General features: G+C 38.5%; 2 protein-coding genes and 1 long non-coding RNA gene across 3 annotated transcripts in view; 2 read left to right on the top strand and 1 right to left on the bottom strand.

Moving 5' to 3' along the window:
• Positions 1 to 4782, top strand: part of si:dkey-82f1.1 (DENN domain-containing protein 2A) — a 55065-nt gene extending 50283 nt beyond the window's left edge. Inside the window, exons 15-20 of the mRNA XM_047391838.1 lie at positions 245 to 422; positions 543 to 584; positions 714 to 819; positions 2227 to 2514; positions 3669 to 3755; positions 3870 to 4782. Coding sequence (XP_047247794.1) covers positions 245 to 422; positions 543 to 584; positions 714 to 819; positions 2227 to 2514; positions 3669 to 3755; positions 3870 to 3901 — 733 coding nt within the window. The 3' untranslated portion in view covers positions 3902 to 4782. The remainder of the gene's footprint in view (positions 1 to 244; positions 423 to 542; positions 585 to 713; positions 820 to 2226; positions 2515 to 3668; positions 3756 to 3869) is intronic.
• Positions 4783 to 7987: 3205 nt separating this feature from the next.
• LOC124859574 lies at positions 7988 to 9353 on the bottom strand. Its single transcript, XR_007036144.1, has 2 exons — positions 9168 to 9353; positions 7988 to 8862 (listed from the first exon to the last, which is right to left on the bottom strand). It is a non-coding gene; the product is annotated as an uncharacterized LOC124859574 (long non-coding RNA).
• Positions 8821 to 19064, top strand: part of LOC124859566 (transcriptional enhancer factor TEF-3-like) — a 60911-nt gene continuing 50667 nt past the window's right edge. Inside the window, exon 1 of the mRNA XM_047352447.1 lies at positions 8821 to 9047. The gene's annotated coding sequence lies outside the window, so the exon portion shown is untranslated. The remainder of the gene's footprint in view (positions 9048 to 19064) is intronic.

Here is a 19064-nt window from a genome sequence, read left to right as displayed (position 1 = left end):
AACACTAGAACCTTCTTCTGGGCCAGGCTAAGGTTGAAGAGGTGCTGCAGAATCCCATAGAGCTGCTCTGCAGAGACCTTCAGGACTGTAGGGCTGACATGATCTAGACCTGCAGCCTTATTGGTTATTATTGGTTCTGTCCAGACATGTAAATGGAATTTCTTTTTCAGTTTATGTTTTGCACAATAATTTTCTTCCATATGCCGTTTTACATCCACTAATCCCTCCTTCTATCTTTCCACAGCACATTGTCTCAGTGCTGTCATGCAGTAGTGGCTCTGCTCTATCCCTTCACCTGGCAGCATACATACATTCCTGTGCTGCCACCATCCATGTTGGATATAGTCTGCACCCCAACTCCCTTTATAGTGGGCCTCCTCTCCAGCTCTCTACCTCGACTGAAGGAGCTGCCCATAGAAGAAGTAAGACAAGACTTTCCTTTGTTTTGAATTCTGAGCTAGTACCTCTGATGGCCTCGGCTCTGAGAATTTCCTCTGCTGAACAATAGCTCAGGAAAATGACATCACTCTCCCTCTGCTCAGGTCCTGGTCGTTGACCTCGGCAACAGCCGCTTCCTACGTCAGGTAGTAACTACAGAAAAAGAGAGAACTGAAAAACATCTGCCTTAGTCACTGGAGGTGTTGTGGACACATTTAAATTTAGTCATTGAAATGATTACATGTTAATTATATATCTGTGTTGTTCCCCAATAGCTGGATGATGAGGACTCTATTCTTCCTCACAAGCTGCAGGCAGCTCTCGAGCATGTGTTGGAAAGGAGGAGAGAATTGGCCAGTGAGAAAGGAGACCTCCCCAATGGTGATTTAACAGACGTATACATATATATATATAGACTGTATATCTATTATTTATTAAGGTAAAGAAAATCTAACAAGAAAAAAAGGATGCTTTCTGTTTCTGCCAATAGAGTGCCAGTGAAAAGTTTATGTACAATCATTACGGAAATGAATGCCATATTAATTATAAGCTTTTATTGATGCATTCGAGTCATTCATTTTTCAAAGGTGGAACGATCATACAGCCATCAAGCTCAATTCATTTTCAAAGTAAGAATTTATCCTACAAGTTTAAATTTTAAAATGGATTTTCTTCAATGCAGAGATGGTCTAACTATACTTACACACACCCTCAAAAATATTTGGTTGAATGTCCCTCAATAAATTGCAGAGTCTAAGCTAGGCTTCTGGCAAAATTCTGACTGGATCTTTGACCAATCTTCCTATTAGCAATGGTAGAGTTTACTTAAATTGTTTGGTTTCCTGGCACATGGTCAGCTTTTAGGCATAGTTCATGATTTTTCAATAGGATGGAGGTCAGGGAAATTCCAAAATGCCTAATGTTAGCCTTCTTTATCCATTCCAAAGTCCAGTTTGATTTTTTTGGGCTCATTATGCACTTTTGTTTAAGTTTTGAGCGCCTGAATCAAACTGTCACTCTCAGATGCCATAAAACACATACTGATTAAAACAGACATCCGGTTGTGCCTAGGTTTTGTTAGTTGCATGGTCACCCCAAAAACCCAGAATAACAAACAATTCAATAAAAACCTGAATTAATGACATTCATTTTCTGGTCCCGTCCCGGCCGGGGGTCTTTGTGCATGGAGTTTGCATGTTCTCCCTGTGCATGCGTGGATTCTCTCCGGGTACTCCGGCTTCCTCCCACAGTTCAAAAACATGACTGTTAGGTTAATTGGTCTCTCTACATTGCCCTTAGGTGTGAATGGGTGTGTGCCTGGTTGTTTGTCCTGTGTGCCTTTGTGTTGCCCTGCGATGAACTGGAGACCTGTCCAGGGTGTACCCCGCCTCCCACCCATAGACTACTAGAGATAGGCACCAGCTCCCCCGCTACCCACTATGGAAGAAGCAGCAGAAAATGACTGACTGATTTGTTTTATGTACTGGAACCATTATTGCTTGACTAAAAAACTTTTAAATCATGTGGTATTTAGGTCTGACTAAGAGTCCAGACTCTGGACTCTCTGGACTCTTAGTCAGAGATGTTTACTTTATATGAATTTATATGCTTTGATCATCATGCATTTTGACTTCCTGATTAGTACAGAGTTGATTCTCCAATACGCTTTTCTTCTCATGATGAATTATTGCATAAAATGGAAGGATTTGTATTTCTGTTGGACAGCCCATTAGATAGCAAATAATTTCATATTTTGTGCCCATTTTTCTCAAATGTGTATCCCTCCAGACTCCAGCTCTCTCAGTGCAGTGGTCTCTGAGGCCTTTGTGCGTTTCTTTGTGGAAATGGTGGGTCACTACTCCCTTTTCATGGGTGGATTGGAACGGGACGACGAGTCTCCTTCTTCGCCCACATTGCCGAGCCCTTCTTGTCCCTCCCCCTCATCTTTTCAGCGAGAACCCTTTCGGAAGGCAGTCACTTCCAAGAGCTTGAGACGGTTTCTGGAAGTGTTCATGGAGACCCAGATGTTTAGCGGCTTCATCCAGGAGAGGGAGCTGCGCAAACAGGGCCTCAAGGGTACAGATATAAGATCTTTTATTGCAGCTTTAGAAGGACATTTCATACATGTATGATTGATGTAACACCTTCTTGCAAAACTGATTATTACCCTTTAATTTTTTTTAAAGTCATGTTAAAATCAGGACAACCTCAATGTGTTTTAGTGGGCTTGTATGTGTAGACCAATGTAACATCTAAAATAATTGTGCAGCTGAACCAAAATGTATTATGCATCGTTAACTCTGATACCCCTAAATGAAATCCAGTGCAGCCAAAATGTTTCAGATGCCTGCTATATTGGTAAATTTAGTAGACCCGTGTGCAATTTACTCTAAGTATTAATCCAGCTTTTCTGTGTAGGCCTAAGAGGTTCTTTAGAGAAAATTAGTGAACAAACAGCATCATAAAGACCATTAAAATAGTAGACAGAATATGGAGAAAGTTGTGGAGAAGTTTTAAGTGGCTTTGAACCTGAACATTTGAACATGGAAAAGAGGAGCTTTCAGTGAAGTACCCAAGAGGCCCATGGCAGGAGGAGCTGTAAAGATCCACAGCTAAGGTGGTAGAATCTGAAGACTGGTCAGCTATTAGTTGTGTGCTTCACAAATCTGACCTTTATGGAACAGTGGAACGAAGAAAGGTGTTGTTGCAAGTCCCGTTTGCTCTGGAGATGCTCTTTTTCGAGGTGACGAAGCTTATCCAAAATGATAGGAAGACAGATGGATATAAATGCTGGGAAATCCTGGGTGGAAACCTTTTAGAAGCAGCAAAACACTTGAGTTTGGGTCAGATACCCACCTTAAAGAAATAAAACGACCTTAAACATTCAGTCAGAGCTACAATGGAATGATTTAAATCAAGGTATATTCATGTGTTAGAATGGCCCTGTCAAAGTCCAATACAAAATTCACCTGGGAATCTGTGGCAAGCCTTGACAATTGTTGTTCCTGCTATAATTGCGACAAAAGATGGTTCTACTATGGACTTACATATCGGGACTGAACACAAATCCATGCCACATTTTTAGGTCGTAATGTGGCAACATGGGAAAAGAAAGTTCAATGAGTGTAATGACTCCTGTGATGCACAGTATTTAAGATTGCAATAGTAAAAGTCACTGATTTCTTTGAAACATCTAACTTCAAATTATTAAGTCAATATTTTGTGTCCAGGTCTATTTGAGGTGAGATCACAAGAGTATCTGGATTCACTACCTGGGAGCGAACAAAGAGGGGTAAACAAGTTTCTCAAGGGCCTAGGTGAGATTTATTACCCTGTCTCAGCCAGTCACTAAATTTTATATTCAACTGTTTTTTTCTTGAAGAAGGTTGTCCCTGCTACACTTCCTGTTATGTATCTGTTGCTTTTTTCAGGAAACAAAATGAAATTTCTTTCCAAAAAATGAGACAATGAGTGAAGCAGTCATCAGAGGAAGCTTGATGGAGAAGATGCCCTCCGTGGACATCCAGAGGGTATAGATGGAGATGTGTCTTTCAGTGAGGTCATTGAAAGTCCCCTGAAATTAACTGGATTCATAATCTGTGAAGATGAGGAAATCTGGAGAACCGTAGAGTTTAGTTTTCAGCTTAAATGGCTAGTCCCATTGGTGTTGTGGAGACCAACATAAGAAAGCTAGACATAAGAATCTAGTCTCATAACCCACAGTAAATGTTTTACAGGTTAAATTTTGTCTCTACAGTGTATCACTGTATAGCACATTGCTTTGTAAATGATTTAGTGTTCTGATTTACTAATATCAGCCGTAATCCTGTGAAGAGGAATGCCACTAGAGTCCAATGTTGTACAAGACCTTCATTTACATTCCAGCGATTTTTAGACGCTTTTATGACTATAATAGTACAACTTCTTCATCAACAGGAGGCTTTTAAAATAATAATTTATGTTACTTATAGACAAATCTAATCTTTTTTTTTATTGTATTCACATAAGTGCAAATAAATCCCCTGTAGTTGGTGATAAACTTCTGAAGAGTTTTAGTCCAGACATTTTATAGACCACTTTGGGTATATGTGTCACTGTTTTAAGGAAATGTACCTTTTTTGGAATATTAACATCCTCCAAGGTTAAAGAATGAGAAGGTAAATAATGTGAAATGTCCTTTTTGGGAGCATTTTACTGGAGTATAAGTGCCTAGAATTGAACTATGATGTGTATCGTAAATCAATCAGTGGGACAGTGTTGTGCAAAAAAAAAAAAAAAACTTGGGATATCTTAAACTTGTGTGATAATGCAATGAAACATCATTAATAAAGTGATTTTATTCGATAGGTGACTGTTCTTTTTATTTAACAGTGATACAATCTCATATGCTGGCTTTCTGGAGTATATACAGGGGTTGGACAATGAAACTGAAACACCTGTCATTTTAGTGTGGGAGGTTTCATGGCTAAATTGAACCAGCCTGGTAGCCAGTCTTCATTGATTGCACATTGCACCAGTAAGAGCAGAGGGTAAGAGCACAGTTTTGCTCAAAATATTGAAATGTACACAACATCATGGGTGACATACCAGAGTTCAAAAGAGGACAAATTGTTGGTGCACGTCTTGCTGGCGCATCTGTAACCAAGATAGCAAGTCTTTGTGATGTATCAAGAGCCACGGTATCCAAGATAATGTCAGCATACCACCAAGAAGGACGAACCACATCCAACAGGATTAACTGTGGACGCAAGAGGAAGTTGTCTGAAAGGGATGTTTGGATGCTAACCCGGATTGTATCCAAAAAACATAAAACCACAGCTGCCCAAATCACGGCAGAATTAAATGTGCACCTCAACTCTCCTGTTTCTACCAGAACTGTCCGTCGGGAGCTCCACAGGGTCAATATACACAGCCGGGCTGCTATAGCCAAACCTTTGGTCACTCATGCCAATGCCAAACGTCAGTTTCAATGGTGCAAGGAGCGCAAATCTTGGGCTGTGGACAATGTGAAACATGTATTGTTCCCTGATGAGTCCACCTTTACTGTTTTCCCCACATCCAGGAGAGTTACGGTGTGGAGAAGCCTCAAAGAAGCGTACCACCCAGACTGTTGCATGCCCAGAGGGAAGCATGGGGGTGGATCAGTGATGGTTTGGGCTGCCATATCATGGCATTCCCTTGGCCCAATACTTGTGCTAGATGGGCGCGTCACTGCCAATGATTACCGAACCTTTCTTGAGGACCATGTGCATCCAATGGTTCAAACATTGTATCCTGAAGGCGGTGCCGTGTATCAGGATGACAATGCACCAATACACACAGCAAGACTGGTGAAAGATTGGTTTGATGAACATGAAAGTGAAGTTGAACATCTCCCATGGCCTTCACAGTCACCAGATCTAAATATTATTGAGCCACTTTGGGGTGTTTTGGAGGAGCGAGTCAGGAAACGTTTTCCTCCACCAGTATCATGTAGTGACCTGGCCACTATCCTGCAAGAAGAATGGTTTAAAATCCCTCTGACCGCTGTGCAGGACTTGTATATGTCATTCCCAAGACGAATTGACGCTGTATTGGCCGCAAAAGGAGGCCCTACACCATACTAATAAATTATTGTGGTCTAAAACCAGGTGTTTCAGTTTCATTGTCCAACTTCTGTAGTGCAATTCACATTTATTTGCACGCCTGGTAAATATGTATAACATCTTCTACTGCTGTACCTATCCCTTCTTTGATTTCTCTCCTAAAAGTGTGCATCAAAGTCCCTAAACTGCACTAAACCCTGGCAACATTCTTCATATCAGACAATGTCAAGCGTGGTTTGTAAAACACCCAGGGTTTTAACCTACTCTGAAGTGTCTGTTGCCAGTCTTGGACTTTGAGTTCTTCACGTGATAGAATAAAAACAACAATAAAAAACTGGAAAATTTTTGAATTTAGAAGGGGCCTGCTTCTTGGTACATGTTTCACGGACCAGAACCAAAGGTTCTGTTGCTGAGGTAGTCCCAGTATGCATCAGGATTGAGGGTAGAACCTTGAAGAGCTGTAAGATTGCATCCTAAGTGTAAGAACTATGCTAATATCACATTATTTTCCATTATAGGCTTAAAATGCTAATATTAACTAAGGAATGTTGAGGCTTTTATTTTGAAAATATCAGTAAGCTTTATTTTGAAAGAATAAAGTAGACCCATTTCCACCACTGATTGAGTCCCTGCAGTATTGTTAAGATAATGCTGCAATTATCTGTTGTTTTAAATAGGGAGACTTATTTTGCAGAGTATGTTTTGATCTTATTTTGAGAGTTCAGTGTTGTCTTTTAAGGACTGGTTTGGGTCCAATACTAATATGTAACCTGCTTGCTATGCTAATTCCCAAGTGTACTATATTATAAGCTTTAAACGTAGCTTTTATTTTAATGCTGTTTGTGATTACAGCCTGTGCCTGAAGGTTGTAATCACTCTGTAGGTGACGTATAAGAAGTAAGGTACACTGGTAGTAAGCCGATTACTGATTTATAATGTAAAAGATAGCAATGTAATAGTCTGTGTGTGGGCAGTCAAGGACAATTAACCAAAGACCAACTATGGCGGGTAAGAGTTTTCCATCTTGTGATGAATCTCAGTGCTCCATGATAAACAGCCTCTGTAACGAGCGAACAGGAGAGCTCATATAAATAATGTCGCCATAATCAACATGAGGTAAGAAGTTGGCAGCAACAAGTCGTTTTTTTTCACCTAAAATAAAAAAACATGATTTATTTTTATAGAAGAACCAGAGCTTCAATCTGAGCTTTTTTATAAGGTTTTTAGTGTACATATTAAATTGAAGATTTTCATCTATTAATATATACCTAGATATTTATAACAAGACACACATTGGGGTACCTTGTGCAAACATAATAGCAGGGATTTTTATTTGTTTAAAAACAGCATATTGCCAGTATTAAGTACCAGTATGAGATTAAACAAATGTGTCTGAATAATGTCATATGCAACCTGAAAACAATCAAAAACCAGGGCAATTGAAATTGCATGAGGAAACAACTGTGTATTCTCCCAGCAAGTTGGAAAAGCGGGAAGATAACTGACATAAAGCAAGACAGCTTTGTCAAACTACATATATTGAGAAGTTAAGATTATAAAAAATGTTCCTTCTTGTGGACAAGCATTCTGCAATACCTATAATAACCACTGGGAAGCTCTGCGACACAAGTTATACCCCAACACCTGTTGCTTCTCAAGGCCCAAGGTCTCAAGGGTAATAATGCCACCTAGTACACTTCTTTAATAATAATAATAATAATAAAGATAATAATAATAATAATAATAATCATGCGGTTGTTCCACAGTGGCACAATGTTGCCTATAGGCCACAATCAGGCAAGTGTTATTTTAACCAGCAACTTTTCTGATACGTCTGTATTTAAAATCTCAAGCTTTGCATTGAAACCTGTTGAAACAATTGAGTTCAGAATCACACCTGAGAATATGATGCCTCCTGGTCTGATACACATGTTTATGAAATAAATGTTCAGATTAACAAAAAACAAATTTTTTAAAATAATTTATTACTGTTACTATTATGGGATATTATCACATACAATCAAGGAACCTCCGAAAACAACAACAAAAGGAAAACAGTTAGATTATGTTTCTTTAGCCTGTTTTAAGACATATTAAGGGTAGAGATATTTTTGCTCATTGTAATGCACCAGACGTAGAGGGTTAAACGGGATTTTGTTTTTTTTCCCAGTGAACGAACATTCTCTAATAACCATGATATCCGCTAGGGGGCACTTAATGCTCCTCAGGGTCCAAAGTTCAGAATCACATCTCAGACAGTTATTCCTTCAGGCGATATATCTAATAATAATAATAATAATAATAATAATAATAATAATAATAATAATGATGATGATGAAGATGATAATAGCTGGACGAAATCATTTTAAAAGAGAACATTTTGACTGGTTAATTAATTCAAACTGAGGTTATGACACTGATCAGTTTGAAAACACACACGCATTTTGTACAGTCCTCAGAATATTATTTCTAAAAAGGAAAAGGCATATTAAAAATGTAGCGTCTGTGTCAAGTTTTTTTTTGGTCAACTGCCGCATCGGTTAATAACAAGCTATAGCTTCTTGATTTAATCTTTGTAATAATTTTCATTTCTTGTCCTGACGTCACACGCAGTATCCCGAGGACTTGTAATATTATTACTCATGATGTGATTGCCTTTAGTTATCTTCTTCTCCAGAACCCTCCTCCTCCTCCTCGTCGTCGTCATTACGTGCTGACCGGTCAGACCTTCCTTCCCTCCTTCCCTCCCTTGGTCTTTTTCTCTGGCTTTTTCCAGGCTTCATGTCATACCACAGTTAATTCCTGAAATTCCTGCCCTCCTCTCGCTTCAAACAAGCGGCTTCAGGAAGGAGACGAAGCAGCAGAAAACAAACAAAGGAGAGGAAAAGAAAAAAAAAACACAAACAAACAAAAGAAGAAACAATTAATTTAGTTATTTTTTTAATTAAGTGAGAGGGAGAGGGAAAATACATGCTTCACCTGCCTCCCTGAATGCGCCTGCCGGAGTTGTAACAGTTTCAATAGGTAAGCTGATTCAAGTGTTTTCCTGTTTCTTGTGTTCAGTTTTTATTTCTGCTCTTTTTCTTGTGTCGGAGCGTGAACTTTTCAGCGTGACTATTTCTACACAAAGTAATTCCCACTCACCTGCGGGTATTAAATGCCTCAAATGTCACACATTTCTCTGCGGGAATTCTTGCACTTTTTCCTCCTTCCTTTCTTTCCAGCTGTGGAGTGAGCCGCGGCTCTGACTTCCTGTGCCTCTGCCGGGAACAGGCTCCCAGCCGTGCGGTCAAACATTAGCGCCGGGCCGGGTAAAGTTTTAATCCGGGGCTAGTTAAACCGCCTATTTATGAACTCACAAAATTCATAAATATCTTTCCCCCGTTATTTCCAATTGGAGCAACAAGTGTTAGTGGACGGGAAGGGGTCTGACTGAGCGGTGGTCTGAATATTAAGGTTGAATTTATGTTTCCTCCAAAAGGGACCTGATTAAGTTCTTAAAGTTTTTAAAACCAAGTCTTTTGTTGTCACATGACATCATAAACTAAGCTCCGTACGCTAAACATGAATTGTGTGAAGAGAAAAAAACTGAAGCAAAATTCCAATAAAAGTGCTCACTATGGAGGCAGTTATTATTGACAGTTAAATAGTGCATTCTTCTTCTTGTGACTTGTAATTGTACTACCATACATTTTATTAGAATATTACAGTTGCTATACTATAAAATAAGCTGTTAGAAAATAATTAAATAGGATAAGAAACAAAGCCAGGTAGACCTAGCAAGAGATCACATTATACACCTACAATGCAATATGCTAAATTATGACCCCATATCAGAGTAAACTAACTCTAAGTCACATAGATATTATTTACTGGAGTCATGTAATCACGTCTTTAAAATAGACAATAAGTAGAATTTAAAAGATAGCTTTAAATCATCCATTGTACAAGCAGTTAAACACATTGATTTAAGATTTGATTGTGATGTTAGTGGAGCTATAATTTTGGTGAATAATTTCTGTTACTTTGGTCTGAGCTGGGGTCACATTTCAAGGATGCTGTAACTGGTTGCAAACTAAATTTTCACAAATAAAGAACAAATTTCCCTGTGCTTCCAAATAAAATTCTTCTAAGGGCCCTATTCAACCTTGGGCTGGTCCTGCCTGCACCAATTTACTTTAAAACTCCTGCCGGTATGTTTACTCCTACCTGCTTTGTTATGAGGTTTAGCTATTTAAAAGGGATGGCATAGGATAATCATTTCAACTATTTAAATATAATCCTGTCCTAGTTTTCTAAAAGGAAAATTTTAATCTGTAGTCCCTGTGTCTGATGTAAATAGGCATTTAGTATGTATCAGATCAACACTGTAACAATAGGATAAAAATTAGAAACATTAGATTATAATTAAACATATTCAACAAAGTTAAAGAAATAGTTTGTTTCATATCAGAATCCACTGAGGGTTCTCTAAAAACCATTTCTTCACACCGGTGAGCTTTCTCTGCTTTGCTTTATGCTCCTTTTAAAAACAAGCGTCAGAGATTTTCTTAAACCTTTCACAGTTTAAGACGCAGTAGCTTTAAATGTATTTGTTTGGATGACTGCAGTTTTTTTTTTTTAAAGATATAAGTAGTAACTTTAAGTAGCAGTTCTACCTTGTTTTTTTATTTTACACCACTTTATGGTGCAGAAACATCCTCAGAGTGAAACGTGTCCATTTGTGAGGAGATCTTGAGGATGTCTTGCGTTGTGCAACATTACACCCCTAAATACTATTATCAATGAAAAAAGATTGGATGGGGGGAGTAAATTTCTTGTTAAAGTTTGCTTACCATGTGTTTTGTTTCTTTTGAGATATGAAATACAGTTAGCTTATCCAGAAAGACAATTATGATAAATGTACAAAAGCAGTAAATAAAACTGAGAAATGAAAAGTGAAATGGAAAGCAGAGGAGCTAATAAAGAAACTGAAAATCTGATATCACTACAGTGTAAACTGAAAGGAAATCATTCACAGAGTGGGAAACCACAGAAAGACCACTAATTTCAACTATCTGAATTATTTATGATGTTATTATAAACATTGTATTTAAACAAAAACAGCTTTAGTCCATTTTGGTTTATCTCAATGCACTTAACTGAATAAGTCATTAGTGAAAAATGCCTGGGAAGCGTTGGTAAGGTAAATAAATGACAGGTTCTTCCTAAATATGAATGTATTTGCATCTTTACTGTGATAAATCTACTATCAACTGAAACAATTGGCAGGTACTAATGTAACTGAAGTAAGGTGCACGGTACAGCACCACTAGCGCCGCTTGGTGTCATATCCTTCCATCTGGGGGAACAGCCTCCCATTTGCTCCACTGAACTTAAACAGAGAAACTAAATGCTGCAGTAGTACCGGAGTTCACTTATACTGAAAAGCTAATTTTAGGTAAAACCCTTTAGAGACTGAATGGTCATTATGTTTGCACTGTGTTGTTAGAAGGCAGAAAATAACTTCAGAGCAGAACTGCAAATATGTTTTAACATTTTATGGTAGAATTGTCTCAGTAATGGGTGAGAAAACTCCCAATACGACTTAAGTGACATACATTTCCATGTTGTAAAGAATTGAGTGACCAAATAAAATTTCTAAACCAGAAACTAACCTTAACATTCAAATGTTTCTGACCCTGTGCTATTATTTTATTCCTTAAAGTAATAAAATTATAATCAAATAAACTCAACTAAGTGACATCAGTGTGTGACGCTGTGTATATTTTATACAGCAGACTGAGCTATAGTGTAAAAGTGTTGCTGCTCTTTGTTCGTTTGTGTGTGTGTGTGTGTGTGTGTGTTTGTGTGTGTGTGTGTGGCATATGGTGTGCACTGCAGCAGCTGACAGCAGTGTGTTTTCCTGAGGAGCAACAGGTGGATTGGAGCAGTGTGACGAATGAATGGAGGGAGCTGGGGGAGGAGGCAAAAAACACACCTGTTGCATCCTCCCCTGAAATGTTCCCCCAGCCAAAGGAGTTATTTTTTTATTTTCCTCCATGGCCGCTGATCCTTTGTTTTAATAACTATCAAGATCACTATAGCCTCAGACAGATGAGGGGTGTATTATATAGAAACTTGAAGGTTTTGTTGTTTGCATTGCAGTAGCATTTGTGTGAGGGTGGATGTGTTTGTGTGGGTTAAAAACAAAAGGAGTGTAATAGTGTGTGAGCAAGGAGAAAACAGTTCTGTGTTCTGTCCTTGTTCTGTGCTGTGTGTTTGCATCGCCCTGAGACAGGTCCACTCCACAGCAGAGGACTTTTTTCTCCTTTCTGGTTTGTTGTGCTCATCCCACATAGCGATCATTCCTCCCCCGCTTGCACGAGGAAAAATGAATAATGCCTCAGATATGAGCCTTACAAAGCAAAGCCTTTCGGCCCCTTCCTCCCCTCCTCATCTGCAGATCTGCAGCCTGTTGGACCGGGCTCTCTGTCGACTGGGCTTATGGACCCTCTGATCTTCTTTCCAGCTCTTTCTGAACCTGTTAGGAGGGGCAGAGGGGCCAGCCTCCAATCCAAACATTACACCTGTTGTTGGCTGTCCAAGACAATTATTCTACTCTACACACATTCTGTATATTTCTGTTGGACCCCAACCACAATGTTTCACAGTGGAGATGGTGTGCTCAGGGTGATGTGGTGAACTGTGAATCTCTGCAAGTCCTCTAGAGTCACCATTGGCCTCTTGGCTGTGTTCCTTGGTCCTCATGAGGCTGCTTTCTCCAACAAACTTCTGAGGCCTTCACAGAACAGTTGCATTTCTACTGAGATTAAATTACGCTCCTCTGAAGGCAAATGGCAGTGCTGGATTTTTTTCTAGAGGTATTAGACTAATGGGATGATTGCAAATGCACACCAAACTTTAGATTGTTTTTTGTTTAAAACCCAGGCAACCTTTTTCTGCCACTTCACAATTATGTGCTACCTTGTGGTGGTTCAATTCAAATTAAAATACAATCATAGTTTGCTGTGGTAACAAAATGTTTAAAGGTTAAAAGGATAATACATAATATTGTACTGGTTTGGATTTATTAGTTTTAGTAATACAAAAAACCCTGCTTTTGTAGATTTTTGAGAATCAGTATTTTGAATGTTTTTATTTGTAATAATTTGTAATAATTTTGTCATTTTGTGCTGAGCTTTTGGATCTGAAAGACTAAACATTTGAAAAAGACAGATGTCCTCTGCTGCTGGAAACTAGACTCATCAGCAAGCTTTCAGACTAGATCAAAGCAATCAAGTTTTAAGATGTGATAACAGAGTTGAACGAGTCAGGAGGTGATTCTCTGTGGGTTTTTCACTGTCAGTGACGAACAATCAATAACACAAACAGTGGGCCCTGTCCCACATTTATACTGCATCAGTTTTCAGTTATAATACTTACTGTCCTTTTTTTTTGTCAGTGCTTCCTTTCTTTTTTTATAAACATAGAGTTCTGTGCAAAAGTGTTTTACTGTTTCTGTACTTTGTTTCCAGCGAGGCAGACAACCTTTTTAAGATGATCTTCTTTAGAGGTTTTCTAAAGCTCTTTCAGTTTTTCTTTTCACATTGACTACTTCTTTAAATGTATTTAGGTTTACTTCTTGTATCCAACTATGTAAGCACATTACTGAGTGTGTACATAAAATTGAAGGTCTTCCTTAAAAACCACAGGAGATGAACGGTATTTTAAAATCATGTCAATAATTGGAAGGAAAAAATCCAGACATGAAAAAAGACCTGGTACATGGATTCGAGCCATGCATCATCCTTCAGGTGATCATCAACTGTATTTAAAGTTTTCAAGTAAAAGCTCTTTGTTGAGCCCCTTATGTTACTGCTAATCTACTGGTTTATATTCCTCAAACATTTGTAGGCTTGGTATTTTTCACTGGTACAAGAAATGAAAAGCCCATGAGCAGGTTGAAATGTTCATCTCTTGAGTTTAGTTGTTATGATATGTTATTCCTATGTTCCTATGTTATTCCTGATACATCTGACATGGCTCACCACCCAGGGCAGCACATCCTAGGTGGCAGCACAGTCACTTCAAATAAATAAATACTTAAAAACCTAAAAAAACTTAAACTAACCAAAGCTGGATGGGAATATTTCTCACTGGTTAGTCTCATTAAACCTGTTTGAGATTTATAGATCCTTTATTCTATTTATGAAAAAAAAAGACCCAAGTCTAAAAATATCTGATCCATTTAGCTATATTTATGTCTATTTGTGTAGAAAGACCTATCTATAAATAAATCTAGATCTCTACCTTTCAAATATTCTTTTATGAGGCGCATACCATCATTTTCAAACCGATCTATTTAATTGTTTTTGTTGTTTCTTTCAGAATGGGCCTTGTTAGGGAAATGTATGTATGTGTGTAATATGCTGGGGAAGGGGCTCGCCCAGACCACCATTCATACTCAAGCCACCCTTCTAAAACTGGTTAGATAGAGGACTAAGAGGAATTAAAATGCAGCCGACGTTCAAAGAAATACTATGAATGGCCTTCAGAATTCCACTCCTAGTAAGTAGAAATACAACACTGGTACCTTGAAATCAAAAATATAAAGAAATTGACGCTGACTCAAGACCTTTACTTTACCATCTAAAATATAAAACCTTCTGCTTTGTGGTTAAGCCCCGAAGTTTCTGCTGGTGCAGCCCAGTGGGACTCAGTGCTAGAGAACAGCGCTCTAGGCCAAAACTCAGAAAAACAAACCTGCTCGTCGCCACAAGCTCTCACAGTGTGTTTATTGCCATCGCACAGCCTGATCTTGTACCTTGCCTTTATATTCAAAATATTTCCTGGCCCCTACATTCCCAGTGTGATTAGTGCAGATTTTGACCCCTGAGAAGACACATTCAGGTCTTATGTTTAATATAAACTGGCGCAGGTAGGAGTAGCATGGACGCTGCAAGCATTTAGTCGCAGACCAAAGCAGAAATTTAGACCAGATTTTTGCATTGACTAAAAAGTATTTACAGAGTATCCCATCGCTTAAAAAGATGTTGATAAGTGTGAAGGCTCCACACTGATCCATCTTACAGTATGCAGTCCAGGGTGAACAGAGGTCCAGCTTCTTTTAGGCTCATGTTGGATCATAAGGTTTGCGTTTAGATTGTGTGTGTTACCTTTAGCTGGACATACCATATGAGCCTGGCAGAATGCATTGTGTGGATGTGTTAAACATTGTGTGTGCACCCTAACATCTGTTTTTAGTGATATCATTGCATCTCATTTAGACGGTGTGTGTGCAGTTGTGTAAGGGGTAAAGGGATTGATCTGGCAGTGTCTTGGCCCCCTGACCGCAGCTCCAGCTGGGGGATTATCCCACTGAGCAGATCAAGTAAGAGGGGGTTGTGGAGGAGGACCAGGAATCAGGTTGAAGGAGTGAGGGAAGAAGTGGGAGTTGTTGGTGGGGGTGGTTGTTTTAAAACATGGCTTAGTTTAATTAACCTCCTGGACGCACTGAGCGAGGCACAGAGCTGCACTCTAATGGTTTATGGCTGCTACAAATCTCACAGTGACCTGCAGTCGCCCCGGGTCGCAGTCACAAGTGCTTTAAAATCAGTTTAGTAAACAATTGAAATGCCACATTAGGTAGTGTTTGTTTTTTTCCAGAAACTTTAGCTTTGTTGTGTGAGTTGAGTGGCTGGTTGGCCCTTGATCTTTATTAGGGCTTTGTGAAAAGCACAAAACAAATAACTTTGAGTTGTTTCTGTCCAGAAAAATTGGGCTAGATCTCTTCAGTGTCTCCTTTTTTTATCTGGAAACAGGCGTTTTGTTTGGCTTGTTAATTGTATAAATAAAATACAGTTTACTTAAAATCCACTGACTAGTACCCACACCCCTGGAACTTATTACCAGTGTCATGCTGCACCTACAAACTTTAATGTATTTTATTAGAACTTTATGTATTAGATCATTACAGTAATATATGGAAAGTGATGCATGGTTTTCCAATTTTAACCAATAAAAGGCATTCGAGAAGTGTGGCATGAATTTATATTTAGTTTCTGAATCAATACTTTGTAGAAGCACAGAGCTAAAAGTCTTTTGGGGTATTTCTCTACCCGTTTTGGACATTTAGGGTTGAATTTTTGCCAATTTTTCTCAAGCTCAGTATGAAAAAATTTACTTTGGTCTCATCTGACCAGGGTACCTTCTTCTCTACCATGTCCCTACAGTGAAAACAGAATTTTAAATGGCTTTCTTTTGACATGGCTTATTTTGTCTTCCATTAAGACCAAATTTGTCAAGTGCGCAACTAATTTTTACACTGTCGAACACATTTGCTTAACCTGATTCAATTCAGTTCAATTCAGTTTTATTTATATAGCGCCAATTCATAACACATGTTGTCTCAAGTCACTTCACAACAGTCAGGTACATACAATCCAATTAATCCTAACCATTGAACAGTGCAGTCTGATCTGTGGATCTCTGCACCTCCTCCACAGTAGCTTCTGCTTCACTGATTAAACCTCTTTGCCTTGCCTGCCAGTTACCATGTCATGGTGCCATTGCAGTACCACATTCTTTCCATTTTCAGCTGATGATCTGAATATTGCTCGGTGAGATGTTTAAAGCTCTGGATATTGTTTTTTTCACAACCTAATGTTGTAAACCTCTCCACAACGTTCTCCCTCACCTGTCATGTGTGTTCCTGTTCAGAAGAGTGCTGTTTGTTCTCCAACAAACCTCTGAGGCCTTCACAGAACATTTATACTAAGGCTGAATTACACACAGGTCTGATTCGGTGTGCAAGCTACTGGTTTCACTGGATTTTATTTTGGGACATCAGATTAAAAGAGACTGAATACAAATACACAGATTTTTGTTTAACATTTTGAAAAGCACATGACTTGCTTTCCTCTTTACAATTATCCACCACTTTGTGTCGGTCTGTGACATAAATTCCTGATAAAATAGATTGAAATTAGTGGTTGTAATGTAAAAGCAAAAGTTAGATATTTCAAGGACTTAACTTAATAGAGGTCTAATTCAGCTCCAAAATCTGTGAATCTGAAAAACAATTATCATCAACAAGCACTGTCATCCTAAAAAGATTTAGTCCACCAGAACTTGAATGTTATTTCTTTCCTATAACCTGCTTTGGATGTGACTTAATCTAGCCCCAAATCAAAGCTATATAACAGATAGATTTTTTTTAAAGCAGAGTACCTAAAGATCAGTTGAACCATAAATTATATATAATCTATGGAAACATAAACATAGATAATTAACATAGCTATTACAGCGTATTTGCACTTTAAAGGTTTGAGGGTTTTAGTTTGGCTGTCTTTCACATTTAACTTTTATTTTGATGTCAGCAAGTAACACAGGTAGGAAACATGCACACACATGGGGCTACATCGGTGAGCTTCAAGCTCTGCCAATCTATCTATCTATCTATCTATCTATCTATCTATCTATCTATCTATCTATCTATCTATCTATCTATCTATCTATCTATCTATCTATCTATCTATCTATCTATCTATCTATCTATCTATCTATCTATCTATCTATCTATCTATCTATCTATCTATCTATCTATCTATCTATCTATCTATCTATCTATCTATCTATCTATCTATCTATCTATCTATCTATCTATCTATCTATCTATCTATCTATCTATCTATCTATCTATCTATCTATCTATCTATCTATCTATCTATCTATCTATCTATCTATCTATCTATCTATCTATCTATCTATCTATCTATCTATCTATCTATATATCTGTCTTATCTTTATGTGTACATGTGTTTGTGCACACAAGTTCAGAAAGCCAGCTTCTCCAGTGATGTTTCACAGCAGCAGGAAGGGCTATGGAACACCAGTTGTCTAAAAGGGAATTGTGATGGAAGAGGGTCAGGAAGTTGGGGCAGACTAGGTGAATTCTTACTCTCTGCTTACAGCACTGACTTGCTGACCAGGTTTCTGCAGTGACGTAATGTTTGCTGCTTTTGACTTTGTTGGCTTAAACGGACATAGTTGTCATAGTTTCACTGTGGCAAGAAAACAGCACATGACAAAGACAATCTCTGTTTGCATTGACTCACGAGTCTGACTGTTCTTTCTTCACTGCGTCTGACCATTGTTCTCATTTATCTCCTGTGTACTTATCGATAGGAAGAGGTGGAGCCAAAATCTGTCTCATTCTCTTCACCCAGAGGTTTACGAACCGTGTGCACATCTTAAACAAACTTGTGTGTTGAGAAAACAGGAAATTAATCTGTTACAATTTTCATAGTACATTTATTTATTCATTTCATGATAATTTATTCAGTTTGTCCCTTTTAGCCCTCCATACATCCCTCAGCGATCACATCACGATGATTCTGAAATTCATCGTTCGACCTCTAGCCTGGTGTCTCACGAGCCCCCGGGGTGTCCCAACTCCCACTTTGGGAACCCCTACCCTAGACAAGTTAACGACTCCTGATGTTGTGAGACCTGCTGGGAGCAGTTCAGAAAGTTCTTGTAGAAGGTGTGGGATTGTTTAACAATTTTCAGTCTCCTGTTTTTTCAGCAGCTTTGAAGCAGATCTTGGGCAAAGGGCGGGGACACTCCAATGACTCTTTCAGCACTCCTCACTAGTGCAGACCCCTCTTGTCTGTCCTAATGCTGTTTGGACCATGTTGAGATGCAACACACTCTTTGGTGAATGGATGCTGATTATTTTGCCCATTTGCCATTTCGTACAATTGCAGTTTTAGCCGTCTGCTGGGGCCCATTATGTGCTTAACCAAGCATCCATTCTTGCCCATCAGGAGGATGTTTAATTTGACAACCTGTGATTTTTTATATTCTACTGCTATTCTAGGAAATGTGTTTTCTTTACAGCAATAAATATTATCTATCACCAGGAGTTAATTTAATCTGATCAGGGCTCTTTATCTATCATATTTTCATAACTGGTCCGAACGGGAAAAAAAGAAATATGGTGTAATACAAAATTGGAAAGTAATATACATTTAAATTAAAAATACATGCAGAATTTAA

The sequence above is a fragment of the Girardinichthys multiradiatus genome, chromosome 2 (assembly GCF_021462225.1).
Source record: "Girardinichthys multiradiatus isolate DD_20200921_A chromosome 2, DD_fGirMul_XY1, whole genome shotgun sequence".
In the NCBI taxonomy this organism is placed as follows: domain Eukaryota; kingdom Metazoa; phylum Chordata; class Actinopteri; order Cyprinodontiformes; family Goodeidae; genus Girardinichthys; species Girardinichthys multiradiatus.
Note: the sequence above shows the minus strand (reverse complement) of the source record. Positions and strands in the feature narration are given on the sequence as shown.